Source organism: Limulus polyphemus, unplaced genomic scaffold (genome assembly GCF_000517525.1).
Source record: "Limulus polyphemus unplaced genomic scaffold, Limulus_polyphemus-2.1.2 Scaffold1962, whole genome shotgun sequence".
NCBI lineage: Eukaryota > Metazoa > Arthropoda > Merostomata > Xiphosura > Limulidae > Limulus > Limulus polyphemus.
In genome coordinates, this window is record NW_013667572.1 from 45,893 (window position 1) to 61,288 (window position 15,396).

General features: G+C 33.6%; 1 protein-coding gene across 1 annotated transcript in view; it reads left to right on the forward strand.

Moving 5' to 3' along the window:
* The window catches only part of LOC106465497 (protein eyes shut homolog), a 164,851-nt gene that overhangs the window by 11,987 nt on the left and 137,468 nt on the right, over positions 1–15,396 (forward strand). The window contains exon 2 of the mRNA XM_022393410.1: positions 15,015–15,128. Within this exon, the coding sequence (XP_022249118.1) occupies positions 15,015–15,128 (114 nt within the window). The remainder of the gene's footprint in view (positions 1–15,014; positions 15,129–15,396) is intronic.

Genomic DNA, 15,396 nt, shown 5'->3' on the forward strand with positions numbered 1-15,396 from the left:
GGGCTTGTTCCTAGGTTGTATAATAAGATTACGTCACCAACTCTGGGGTGGGGGTGTTGTTGCTGTGTGTATGTTGGTAGGGAGATAATAGGATTATATAAGCAACACCAGGGTTGTGTTGTTATGAGAGCAATGCTAGGTGATACCAGATTTACATTTATCTTTTTCATATTATTTCATTCATTTTATAGTCTCTGCTTTTATGTTTAATTATCATGAGAACATTCTGGGATACTATAGAGAAAGACGACTTTATCATAATAATGTGCGTGTATCCTACGTTTGAAAACATGAGGAACAAACAAAATCTGTATAATAAATGAGAAGAATAAAAAAGTTATTGACAAAATATATTATTTTAATTTAATGTTTCTTACGATAAAAGACAAGAAAATACAGAATATACTTTACAATTAGGCAAGTAAAACGTTCTCTAAAAATTCCTTATTATGTTAGTATAAGAATTTAAAATGGTCTGAAATTGAGTGAACTGATAAATTTAAATTTAATAGTTAAATTGTACTTTGGATTTAATAGTTAATTTGTACTTTTAGCAGTTAAGTAAAAGACGATATATAGTCAGTTTGTAATATTTGCCAACAAGATTGATGCACACAGTTTTTATTTTTTAACACAAATACGTTTTAATAAACACACAACAATACAACAGACAGTAACAGTTATTATAAATAGTAATTACAAACAATGATATAAACAAAAGTTTCACAAACTTACAAGCAATATAAAGTCTTCTTTCTAGTCTGGAACTTCCTCGATATCTTATTGAGGGTTCATGACTAGCAAGTTAATTATGACTTGATGAAGGTACTGTTATGTATCTGCTTGTTTGTTAATTCTTTCCGGCCCGGCATGGCCAGTTGGTCAGGGCGCTCGACTCGCAATCTGCGGGTCGCGGGTTCGAATCCCCTTCACACCAAACATGCTCACCCTTTCAGCTGTGGGTGGTGATGATTAGCTGCCTTCCCTCTAGTCTTGCACTGCTAAATTAGGGAAGGCTAGCGCAGATAGCCCTTGTGTAGCTTTGCTCGAAATTCAAAAAACAAACAAACAGATAATTTTTTCCGAGGAACTTCAGTGATACAAGTTCTTTCTTAATTAAAACTAGTTTATTCTTTCTCGATACAACTTTGTAATTTCCACAGTCACTTTAAATTTAACAACCTTTATAACACACGCGATATATCACAGTGATTCACACACTTTACTTACGGTGCCCACTGTTCGCTTGACTCAATTATCGATCTATCTCTTCAATCTATCTGCCTATATCGCTGGCTTTCGTTGCCAGGATTATATACTAAAAAAAGAGAGCGTCTAGCAAATACTCGAAGATTCGAGGAGTTCCCTGATAGTTCTGGAAACTCCAGCATGCATGCTCCCAGCGTCAAGCGACTTCCACTGTGCTGTCGTTACACTGCCCCTTCCTTAGTATTGTTCATCCCAAACAATAGCCACTTACATTAAACCAATAGATAATTAACAATAACTTAATTAAATGTACATTATTTACAAACACAAAATTAAAATACAACAAAGTCTCTTAATTTTACGGGAAGTATCTTCTTCCATATTGGTCTCCATCTCATTGGCTTCTGCTTCACGTGGGGTTCATCTGCTCCATCAGGAAATGTTCCATTATCGGTAGCAGTCACACCAGTGATAGTAACTTCATTAACGGCTTCACTGTTTTCCTTCTCAAAACTGGGCAGAGTTTCTTCTCCAACAGCGGTTTTTCACGTCACATGTCTGCAGCAGCGTCATTTGTTCCATTGTTCACTTCGTTCCAACTGAAATCTCTTGGACCATGATAATGCCAAAGCCTGTAGGCATACACCACCTTTGGCTTACCTCGCCGACCACATTTTATTCGAAAAGTCATGTCTGAGAGACGATCCACTATGTTATATGGGCCTTCCCATGGAGAAGACAACTTAGGAGACTTCCCTTTGGTCTTCTTGGGATTATACAACCACACCTTGTCTCCTTGTACAAAGCTGACTTCAGTAGATCTCTTATCATACATAAACTTCATCGAATCAGCAGACGTTTTCAAGTTTGAACGCACTTGATGGTGAATATCATCCATCCTTTCAGATAACACTTTCACAAAGTCTGACACATTTTCAGGCAACTCTTCATAAGGTGGGCATCCTGTTATCAGATCCACTGGCAACCGAAGTTCCCAACCAAACATCAGCTTTGCTGAAATGTATCCAGTGGCTTCATGCTCTGCTGTTCTATAGGCCATCAACAGTGGAGAGAGTAAGACATCTCAGTCATCTTGGCGGCTATTACAAAACTTTGCCAATTCCCGTCCCAGTGTCCAATTGTACTTTTCTACCATCCCATCAGACTGTGGGTGGAGTGGCGTTGTCCTGGTCTTTCGTATGCCAAACAACTTGCAGCATTCATGGAACACAGCTAATAAATGATAATAATAATAGATACTCTCTTTTGGCGTGTTGCATTGGTTATATTTATAGGCATGTGGAGGCTTTCTAGAAATTTAAGTTTTACGTAACAATACTGATGCTAACATAAGTGTTTATGTACACACATACATTGTTGATTCTTACTCTCGAAAATCTTCTAGAACTTTGGGGAATAGGCAAGAGTTTTGCAATACATATCTAACACTATAAACTATGCATTTTTCTAAATATAAGTTTAATCTAAACAGCTTCGATATAAAAATAAATATATAATAATAAATTCGTTACTCCCTCTGTACATCCCACCATATGAGGCCTAAATATAGAGAATAATAATACAGAAAAGTAAATGTACATTCATGAAATTCTCAATATTTGATGGTGCATTTGGAAATTATTTTCTAGATTACTACTTTCTATTTCTTTTTATCTAGAACTCATATATTTGTCGTTTAATTAAACTACCATTGCAGTTATGTAAAGTGCATGAAAAGATAACTTTGTTTTACTGACTGTTAGCCTCAGTGACTTACAAAATCTGTTCTTCATTATTAAACCAATTAAAATAAACGGAATCAATAACTACATCTAATTACATAAATCATAACGTTAAAAATTGTGATTCAAAGTATATACTGAACATGTATACCTTGTCATACTAAAGCTTGTCTTGCGAAGGAAGTCGATGATCCCATTCAAGCAGCTCATACATGCATGATGTTCGATCATGACAAAAATATCTGTCTATATCTGAGAGTTACTTTCACTCAAGTGGATAAAAACATTATATTAGATGTGTTTCAAGATAAAACTAGTAAACTAAGTGTTCATGATTTTGTTGAAAATGGTGATTTATTCAAAACAATGGTAGTTTTAAATGATAAATTTGCAAGTTCTAGATCGAAAACAGAAAGTTGTAACTTAGAAAATAATTTCCTAATGCATCATCAAATATTGATAATTTCATGAATGTACATTTAGTTTTCTGTATCTTTATTCTCTACATTTAGGCCTCAGGTCGTGGGATGTACGAAGGGTTTTTTCAAGGATTTTATTTACAGAACGTTTTACTTGCCTAATTGTAAAGTATGTTCTGTATTTTCTCGTTTTTATCGTAAGAAACAATAAATTGAAATATTTTGTCAGGAACTTGTTTATTATTCTCACAATTATCTTACAGACTTTGTTTGTTCCTCATATCTTCAAAGTAGGATACACACACACACATTATTCTGATAAAGTTGCCCTTTTCAACAGTGTCCCTGAAAGTTTCCTTGTCACTTTATTATAAAAGTCAAGAATATAATATTAAAGTATAAATTAGGAACATGCCCCTCTGGTGTAAACATGTTGGATTTATAGAATTTGAAAGAATCTATATGTACTTGCTTGTCTTCTATCGTAAGAAACAATAACTTGAAGTATTTTGTCAAGAACGTTTTTATTCTTCTCACAGTTATTTTACAGATTATGTTTATTCTTCATATTTTCACAAATAGGACACACACACATACACTATTCTGATAAAGTCGTCTTTCTCTATAGTATCCCAGAATGTTTCCATTTTAATTAATTATAAAAGCAAAAACTATAAATCGAATGAAATAATATGAAAAAGCTAAATGTTAGTAACGTGCCATTTGATGTCACTTATCATTGCACCCCTAGTGTTTTACTGACGTAATCCTATTATCCACCTAGCACCTGTGCACATAGAGACACACTCCCCTCCCTGGAATTGATGGCATATTCCTATTATACCATCCAGCAACAAGCCCCTGGTGTTGTTGACATAATCCTATTACATTGCCTAATAACACGCTCTCTGGTGTTGTTGACGTTTGAATGACATACATATTAGGTCAATGATCTCAGTACAGTTTACAAGGTTGTCGTAGGTCAATGCACTCGACACGTTATACGAGCTTGTCGAAACTGGGTCAAGGTCATATTTGTTTACTTCACATAAACGGTTTTTCAGAAAAATGGAATCTACATTTTTACACCCAATCCATGAAAGAATACATATACATAGTGTCAGTAGTGTTTTATGAAAATCATAATAGCAAAAAGTTTTATTTTCTTAATCATACAGTATCTAATTTAGGAGTCATGAGCATATGGCATGCATAAATGATCAGTCACTGTGCTCCATCCTGCAATTGCTCTATTTTCTCTATCACTGGCTTTAGTATGCAACAAGAAATCACAATCTAGTTGTCGATACACTAGCAATGGAGCTTCCATTAAAGCACAATTTGGAAACAAGAATTCTTGCTTACGTTCTTCACTTCACCTGAAATGGGTCTCAATTTTATTGAAAGATGATAATAGTGTAGCAATATTGGAAAAGTTAGGCACAAACTATTAGTAATATGAGTCAAAACCAAGGGAACTGTGGACTTTTCACTTGGTCTCAGGCTGAGGCCAGTGTTTCATTGCTGCTTTGTGAGAAGTGTCTGTGTACATTTCACCTCTACCCATGATATTACCTAGACATTTCATTCTTCACACATGAGTATACACTGTTTTTGTTTCAGATTCAAGCATCCCTTTTTATCAATTGAACGACAATTTTCAGATTTTCAGTTTCAGACTTGAACATGCAACCAAACATTAACACATCATCAATATAGACCAGGTATCTTGCCCATTGACAGCCCCTAAAGTAAAATACTTATTATCCATTCGATAGTGGTGGGCATTTTATAGAGGCATGTCATGAAACTCATACAATCAATCTCTTGTGCCAAACACAGTTTTAGGTCTACTCGCGTCATCCAGTTCTTTCCGACATCTGAATACCAGATATAAAGTGTTGAACCAATAGGTTCCTTCTAATTCACCCAGTCATTTACTTGTTTGTAGCAGTGGAAAGGAATCAATGTGAATTAGCACATTCACATATCTAAAATAAACATAGAGCCTAAGTTTGCCCTTATTCTTTCTGACTAGAAACTACCAAGCACTCTCTGAAGACAGTATTATTCCATCCTTTCACATTCACAATATATCAACACCCACTCTATTCCTAGTACTCCATGGAAGCCTATGTGGCAATTGTTTAATTGGTTGTATTGCATGTATCTATGTGATGGTATGCTATTGCTGTTTACCCAATTGGCCATATGGTTCTACAAATACACTGGCATATCTATTTCACTACTAACTCGGTGAATTTCGCCAACACATAACCATGTAGTGACGATCGGAGCTTCTATACCATAACTTTTAACATGTGTTGTGTATTTTTACGAAAATTTTAAAGTTTATAGTAAACAATGTTTGTCGTTTTGAACTTGTCCGTGAATATATGGAGTTTACTGCTCAGAGTACATGTTAAGATTAAAAATACTTTTCATCATCTGATAATTTTCAAATTTCATTTGCATTTCCTCTAAAACCTACTAAATAAATATCAACGTTTGTATTTCATACCTGTACTTGCAGGTAAGGCATTGAAAGATTTCTATGGGATTGTAATGTATCAGATAAAAACCGTACTTTGAGGAATTCAACATCACTTTTGAAGAATGTGGGCTTTCTACTTGACCACTCAAACTGTCGGATGGAGAATCAATCACCATCTAAAACTTATATTTCTACAAGTTCGTCATGTGGCATTTCTGTGCTTGAACCATGAGTATATTCACCAAACTACTGCTGGGGGTAATATGTCTGCATGTAATCTTATAGACTTTATGCCAGTATGACACTATTTAATTGGTTGTATGAAGACCAATCACAATGCATGATGTACTCTGAGAGAAGGAGAAATCTCATAATGTTTATATTTTCAACCGATTTTTGCTGTTTCCCTAATCACTTCCAATACTCACCCGATTTATACTTGAACCAACAGGATAGGAGTATAAGTAATTATTACAGAACTATTAAAGTAAGGTTCTTTAGTTCTTTTTAGCATCATTTTGAACCAACAGGATAGGAATATAAGTAATTATTACAGAACTATTAAAGTAAGGGTCTTTAGTTCTTTTTAGCATCATTTTGAACCAACAGGATAGGAGTATAAGTAATTATTACAGAACTATTAAAGTAAGGGTCTTTAGTTCTTTTTAGCATCATTTTGCAATGATTAGTGAAAAGAATGTGGAGGTTGGCAGTCTTTAAAATTACAGAAATATAGGGTGGTCTATTTCTACTACAAGAGCGTTTTTGCTTATTTTTGGGGCGATTTGCTTTTTTATGCATCTTATAATATCAAAAAGGATTGAGGTTTGGAGCTTTACGTTGTAGAAATTTAGGGTTGCTTTAAGGTTATATCTACATACTAAGGGTCAAAGTTATTAAGCACAAAGCTACAGAAAGGGCTATCTGTGCTCCGCCCACCACGGGTATCGAAACTCGGTTTCTAGCGCAGGCATACCGCTGTGTCACTTGGGAGGGGGGGGGGGTAAAGGCTGTAGGAGTTGAGACGTCGTGGGTTCAAGCACTCAACTCCTTACCCTTATCTGATTCTCCATTGTTGCTGGCTAGTTTGACATTTGCATTTGGGTCTTGTCTGATAGATAGAATATTCCAAACTCTTTTGGCCACAGACATTTTCCACTATGAGTTAATGATGACGACAAGGACTAGTAATAGAAATGTAATTTTTGACGTTTTTAGTCTCATTGTGAATGTTTTTGATTTATGTATATATAAATATGATGAAAGAAATAGCTTCAATACTATAATTTACATTGATATTTAATAGATGATTAAAATTAGCACTATAAAACGATAATGAACTTGATATAAAATAAGCGTTAAGAAGTTTTTTTGCAAAATCCATTTTGCAAAAACTTCTTAATGCTTATTATATATATATATGTATATATATATATATATATTATATATAATTATTTCAAAGTGATGTTAAATGGAACTAAAGACCCTTACCTTAATAGTTCTGTAATGGTTATTTACACTCCTATTCTCCTCCCTTTCTCTTGAAAATTAGTTCAAGTAGAAAAATGCGAAGGTGATAAAATAAAGAAATTAGACTTTTAGAGAAAAAATCACCTTTAAAAACTATAGTAGTAACTTATTTACTTGGCGACGTTTCGGGGAAATGTTCTTTATTCAAGTCTGTAGGTTAATGACAATTACAGCAAGTTGACAGACAGTGTTGGGTTGGACTTAAGTGTCAGGTTATCCGTATTTTTTTCGTTTAACAGTATGATGAATCATTGTGTGTACTGTGGTTGTAACACCGATTTCTGAAAATCTAGTAAATGGAATGTTCTTCATCTCATTTGCAAAAAGACAATTGACGAAGCAAAATGGTATTGGTAGGTTAAGGGTCTGTGTCCGCCTTACATCTATTTATAGACCCAAAGCAAATTATTCCTTGCTTTAAGAAACACGATAGTACCCCCTTTTTTATTCTGTTTCCCCAGAATCATATCCTTGTGTTCTGTTTGTTTGTTTCATTAAAGGTTTTTTTTATGGAATCTGGTAATGTTATTATCATATTTAAAGATGTAATTTTTTATGCGTGTTTTTTGTGTAATTTAACAGTCATAATTTTTTAAACCTATTTCTACACTTTGTTCTACTTAACAATTTCTGTCACAAATTGTTATAGTAAACACTGTTCTTCTTCTAAGACAAGACATGGTAAATTACTTGTCTCGATTCGACCACTACTGATTTGTATGAACTTAACCTCAATTACAGCTTAGAAATAAAGTGAATGTCAGAATATTTGAAAAGAGAAAATCAAAATAAGTTGCATTTTTCACTTTGAGCCACGAGTATGTGTAAATTGTGTGTATAGGAAATATCGATATTCATTGAATGATGTTTTCTACTCTTTCGAGGACTATGACGACATTTAATTAATACATTGTTAGCGAAAGTCCTCAACATATCCCGTCAATTAGATCTAAATAATGCATCTATTGTTTTTTTATAAAGACAAACAATTGCAGTGATATCGATTGATATGTTTTCTCTTATCTGTCGCCATACTGGAAATGGATTGATCCAACTAGTAAGAGTAACCATGGTATACTTTAGCGGGCTGAGCAATCACGTAATTGCCGAGTGGTCATTTGGTTGCTTACATTTCTCTATGGGTACCGATTCTGTATATTTTCCATCTTAGAATGACGTGTTTTTTTTAATACTTCAGTAGTAGCTACTTCTGACTGATTAGGATATTCATGTTTGGTCCATTAATGTTCAGCTAAAGTGCTGGTGTTGCTTAATTTATGGTGCTAACATGTTCTAGAATCCCTGGGCAGAGTTCGCGACCACTTTTTTGGCTTTCGTAATCCTCACATTCAGAACTTGTTGCTTTATATAAGAAATATTTGTTATTACATTGTTCTGATCCTCTGTGTTTTACCAGTGAGAAGTTTTCACTCCATATTGTATGTTACGAACATGTAAATTAAACTAAAATATTATATCAACGTTTTCCTGGTCGTTAGATTGTTTTGATACGCAATCCCGATCTGTTTAGCAATGTATTTTTAGACTCCTTGTGATATTGCTTCTAATAAAGAGAATACTCGAAGGAGTTCTTTTGTTATATTCTTTATGTTTTTTTTTTTTAAACGGATATGTATTCATTGTTCTATGTTAAAATTGAATGAAGACCGTAATGATTTTGGAGACTGTTAGCAGACATGTGAAGGCCCAGAATTATTAGCATAGCTCAGTAGTTTTGTGTCAGCCAGGATGCTAATGTAAGTAACTGAAATGTTGTACTGTGTGTAACAAATTGTTAGCGTTCATGACAGATACTAGGTTCACGATATACCAAGGTGGAAGTATATCCATCTCTAAATTTCTTAGATACATGAGAATGTTTAAAAGTATATTTTATAGTGGATTAAAGTTGTTCAATAAATCATAAAACCAAGTAGGGTGCTAAGTCTATGACATCAACGATATGTATATACACAATGTGTCAGAAAAGAGATTAGTTTCCCAAACAACTAAACGGAGCCTCACAACAAATACTACAGTGACCCTATTATCTATTGCTACCTCTTTTGTATCTCAATCATCAGTAACAAATCTGAAAAAAAAAGGTAAAAGCACAAAATTGAACATTCGCTGAAATGTAGTAAAAGATACATCTTCAATGTCAATTTCATCAGATTATTCACGAAGATGACAAATAGTATCTCGGACACCTTCAACTGTAGAAGTATTCCAGTTGGTGAGACGTATACTGATATAATGAGTCGTAGTGGCATTCCATTTGAAGGGACTTATCCTGTTATGGTAAGTCGTAGAGACGTTCCATTTGGTACTAAGTATTCTATTATTGTGAGTTGTAGAGGAACTCTAATTGGTGAGACGCATCCTGGTAAATGTAGAGCTCAAATTACTATTGGGTTTTAGAATTCGGCTTTCTGTTTCCAGTCTATCAAAGTTTCATTTGTTTTATTTTCTATCTTGTGTCTAGGATATTCCTTAACTGATTCGTGTGTGGTGTTATTTAAAAGAATGTCGTGAAATTTTTCGCGTTAGTGTCTTTATCCATAAGTACACATTTTTTACTTTGTCTTCTACCGTAATAATGATATTGTTATTACTTTTATGTTCATGCAGCGTCTATCTCTTCCGTCAACAGGAATGTTTGAGCTTTTTTGAAGTTTCCAAAAACATTTTGTATTTCTCTTTTCGAATTTTGGATCGGAGATTTTGAGTTTGGTATAAGATCTGATACACTTGCAAGTTGTAAGGAACATTGGGCGAATGCGATAAGTGAAATATTTCCGAATGAGAATCTATAGTGTGCTAACTTTCATGAAGATGTAGAAGGAGCTAGTTTAATGTAGCAAGAAACAGAATAAATAGGTTTGCATATGAGATCTTAATATCTGTATATATATATATATATCTTCCATGAAGTAAACAGGTAAGGAACAGTTCGGACTCTTAACAAGTAGACTATGTGTGTTCTTACGTTGATCTTTGTTGGCACAGAATTTGACCTTATGAGCTATGAAATCTGGATAAATATCCCAATAAACACTGACGATCTTGTTTTAATTCCTACGCATATTTCTAGTTCTAATACGAGACTCACATGCTGTGACGTCACAATTATGGTAGCTGTTCAGTCTAGTACAGTTTTTATTTTAACTTCTTCAAAATGCCTTATTTCTTTGTATACGATGCAAGAGTAATTACAGACATGAAGAAAAACAAGTAGAAATGTATAGATGTAGAATTTCCAGTCACATCACCTTGGTGGAACTTACGGTTTAAGATATTGGAAAAATCTTGAATTATTCTTTGCAATTTCTAATTGTATGAAACATGTAAAGAATAAGTGGTTTCTTGTTATTTGGAAAGCACGGGATGGTAAGAAGAAAAATTTGATTAAAAGAATGATAATAATAGGGAAGCACTTTGAAGCTATCTATATTTTTAGGGGTAGGAGGCAAATTGAGACCATTACTGACAAGTTTATGTTGTGTTTAGTTAATATTTTAGAGGACAGATTTATGACATTGAAAGTGTTTTTGGATTTGAGTTGCTTGGACCAGGAAGTGACTGAATTAGATGAGTTAGGTGTATCTTTATTGTATTTTTGGAATTATTAATCAACAGCTCACAGCTAGTATTAATATGGGTTTGTTTAAAGTTAGTATTTCCAATCATCCTTTTGACGATTAGATATCAAATATATTGTAATTTTACTAAACGAATCAGAAATAGTTTTAAAAAATATGTTAAAAACAATTATCTTACCAGATTAAATTATTCATTCGCAAATCTATGAGTCGGGGTCTGGGAAGTGTCTTCTTCTGATTCGTTTTCAGAGATCAGATATTTCTTCAGTCTCTTGTTCATTGTTTATATTTTCAACAATGCTTCAAACTGATACCGTTCAATGTTGTCTACTCGTGTACATAGCTTGTCTTTACTAGTATATTCCAAACCCATAGTCTGATATTGGCTGTGATAAATTTACCTCTATCGATATGAAAGTGCAAATGTCGTGAGCTTTTACAAAGTTATATTCAAAAGTTAATTAGATCACTTTACTATCTATGTATGTCAATAAAAGTGATACGAAAACATAACTTATACTTCAACTTTTTATACTATCTAAGTTTAATTTGATAATTTAAAAAACAAATATTACAAATATATCTGAGCTATAATTTCTCTGTAACGAAAATCTGTCACTTGAATAATAAGCTTCTATAGTTTCTAATAAATTAGATCTCATTACAGTTATTTGGTGTTGATGGCTGTAGGATAATAATTGCTAGTTGTTTCTTTAGAAAGTTCGTAACTCTGCTAGAACGTCTAAAGGAATTTTTTAATCTATTTATTGCTTACTTAGACAGTCAGATAAACTATAGTAGATTTGGGATGCTCTATTCTAGTGTTTTCTAGTATTCTATCGTTTTGTATATTAAACGCATGTTTGAGAACTACATGAATTCTTTTTGAAGACTCAAAGTTGCGAGAAAAAATTAGGCTTTTACTTATGCAAATTAAAAATCGGGTTTCGATACCCGTGATGGAGAGGGCACGGATAACTCATTATGTGGCTTTGTGAATAAGAATATATAAACTTATGCAAATATTATTTGATTTACTGCTTTTGATGGGCTGCTTCTATGTTAGCAATAAAACCATGACATTAAAAACTTTAACAGTTAAAACTGTAAAAGTAAGGAATTTGAAAAACTGAAATAAATAACTCATTCATCGGAGGCGTTTTTTTGTTTGTTTGTTTTGGATTTCACTCAAACCTACACGAGGGCTATCTGCGCTAGCCGTTCCTAATTTAGCAGTGTTAGACTAGAGGCAAGGCAGCTAGTCATCGCCACCTACCGCCAACTCTTGGGCTATTCTTTTACCAACTAATAGTGGGATTGACCGTCACATTATAATGCCCCCACGACTGAAAGAGCGAGCACGTTTGGTGTGGCGGGAGTTCAAACGCGTGACCCGCAGATTATGAATCGAGCCCCCTAACCACCTGGCCATCATAGGAGGCGAAAAAGAAAGGTATTTTTTATTTCATTTTTTCAACTTTTTTATACCACTGTATATTGACGATTTAAGTTACAGTTAGTGCTAGGTTGAGAAAATAAGAGATAAAATAAAACATTTTACCGAAAAACACTTTTGATATCCATTTAAAACGATTTATAGGTTACTCAAATGAAATATGAAACTGTAAGATGAAAAAAGTATTTTTATCACGAAAACCGCCCTTTCACTGAGATTGACGCAGTAAAGGCTTTGGAAACTCATAGACAAATCTTTAGTAGAAAAATTTTATTGAAAAAATCTGATTTATTTTTTTCTTTTTGTGTACAACAGATTTATAACGTTTCCTAAAAGCTCGTAAAGTTTCGTTAAGATGCATTTAATAATCTCAGAATTATAGTGAACATTATCATGTACAGCTTCACAGATATGGGTTGGTCCAATGGCATCGTTGTTTCTTCTCGCAACTGTGACATTACACAATCATTCGGGCTCTACCATATTATTTCTCGATAATTTCCGTAAGATGATCAAAAAACTCATCATTACAACTCTATCATAAACGCCCTGTAGTAAATATGACGGTTCAAGTAGTATTGTTCTTTCTATGACATTGAATTAACAGAAAAAAGGGGCATTATTTTTTGTGACTAGTGTCCTTTAGGAATGATCTTTCAAGGCTGTTGTAAAAGCGATTGAACTGATTGTCTAGTGTGCATAACGATGAGTTGCCTAAAACCTTGATTTAGAATTAACTTTTTCTGTGATTTGTTTCCCATTTATGGATATATAACAATAATGTAAACATATGGCATAGCATATACACTAAGTTAAGCTTTATAAATAGAAGGGTATGTACTTTTATAGGTTGTAAGCAGACCAGAGGTTTTTTGTACATTATATTGAAACGATTTTGAATATGCAAATCAGTAAGTGATATGAAAACTACAGCCAAAATCGCAATGGAACGACATGTATCAGAACAACTTGAACTACATTTTGACATTGTTTGGCATTTAATAGGAAGTGCGAAGCTATCGAAGATTGATTGCTTTCGGGAATGGTAGGTAACTGCCCTTTTCAACACAAAATATTCATACAATGAACTCATAAAGATATATGCAGATCGGGCTTAATAATTTTCAAGATAGGGATATTTCTTGTACTTAACAGAATTGGAAAACAAAGACATGTGGATCAATTTGGTACACCAGGACCACACAGAAAGAGCCCTGCAATAAGTTGCACCGCGTGTGACATAATTTAACATATGGGAATCCATGAACATAATGTAGGCTATAGGTTCACCAAGATAATGTTTTCAGTCATACATTCCATTGATCTATCACATACCACAGACAACTGGAAAATGAAACAGGTATTCATGCTATGCCATACAAAGACATACTGATCAAATTGCCAGATGCAACTCCTATATGTGGTTAGACTGTTGAAACGGGCACCGAGAAACAGCCATACTTGTACACAAAGCGGAATATGTAAAGCTTGTGGGAATGAGTAGTATGCTTTGTATGTGACAACCTTACAAGAAAACGTTTTGCAGTGGAAACTACGCATCAGGGGTAATGTGATGATGCACGGTCATCAGATAGAGCATGATTGGATGTGCTGAAATGGACTGTAATGTAACGAATATCAAAGATAGTTTTGATATACGTACTCAACCCTCTTTATTCTAAAGTAGTTCTATCTTTCATTAGTTTGACCATTGTTAGTAATCTAGGTGACATATATCATACGTCAAATTTTCTAAACTCATTTACTGTTTGATACACGGAAAAGATCTGGAAGCCAAAAATCAAGTCATTTTATTTCTTGAATGTATGCGTCTCTATTATTTAATCTGTTTTAGTCATGGTTAAAGCTATCTTTCAGTATCACTCCTATATCCAGTAGTAATAATTGGATTCATCATACTGGTATTCAATGTCTAGCTGTTCTATTCGACATATATCTTTTACTGCATCTACAACAAGTCTAAAGAATTATTGAAAAATGAGACGTACAAAGAAATATAAAATAACACATCATAAACCATACTGGATAAAGTCAAATCTGCTGTAAAAAATTCAAAAAATGTTTTTCAATTGAAGAAAAAAAGAGCTATCACAATCATTAATAACTTTGAGCTTAAAAGACTGGCAGATAATTTTATGCTTGACAGTATAATGATATTCCTTTAAAATACGAATATTTTAGCTCTTAATATTCTTCAGACTTCAGCTGCAGCTAAGCAACATACAAAGAGGTGTTATGTACTACAGGACGCCAATGAAGTTATTGAATAATATTTAACACCTTTTTAACGAGTCTAGAGGCATTTTAATCTGGTAGCTATAATACGTTTTGAATGTAAGAGACTAGCAAATAGGTTTGTGCTTAATTTTCTCTTGATTCGTTATCCTCAAATAAGTTTCAAGCACTGTTAGATACATGAAAAGCCACAGCCTTGTGTACTAAATCACACTTTATTTTATTAATTTTGTGTTAGAGTTTAAATTTAATAATTAAAATGTAATTTAGTTTTGTAGAATCAGTATTTATATTATGGTTTTTCAGGTCAGTTTTGTGAAGTCAACATAAACGAATGTCTTTCTAATCCCTGCCTGAATAATGGGATATGCATAGACGATATTAACGATTTCATCTGTGATTGTCCACCAGGATTCATAGGTAAGTCAAGAAACTTACATATATATATCTTTTCTGAATAAAGACTCTTCGGGTTAGGAAAGTAGCGAAAACTTAGATTCTCTGCGTGTGTAATATATTTGTTTTGCTCAGGTTACAGCATTTCTAATGGCTAGATGAAAATGACTAAACACGTGCGGTTTTACCGAAGTATTCCTTTATATCATCTACATTAAAAAATATTATTCTGTTTCATTACGGTTTGTTTGAGGTTAAGCACAAAGCTACACGATGGGCTATCTGTGCTCTG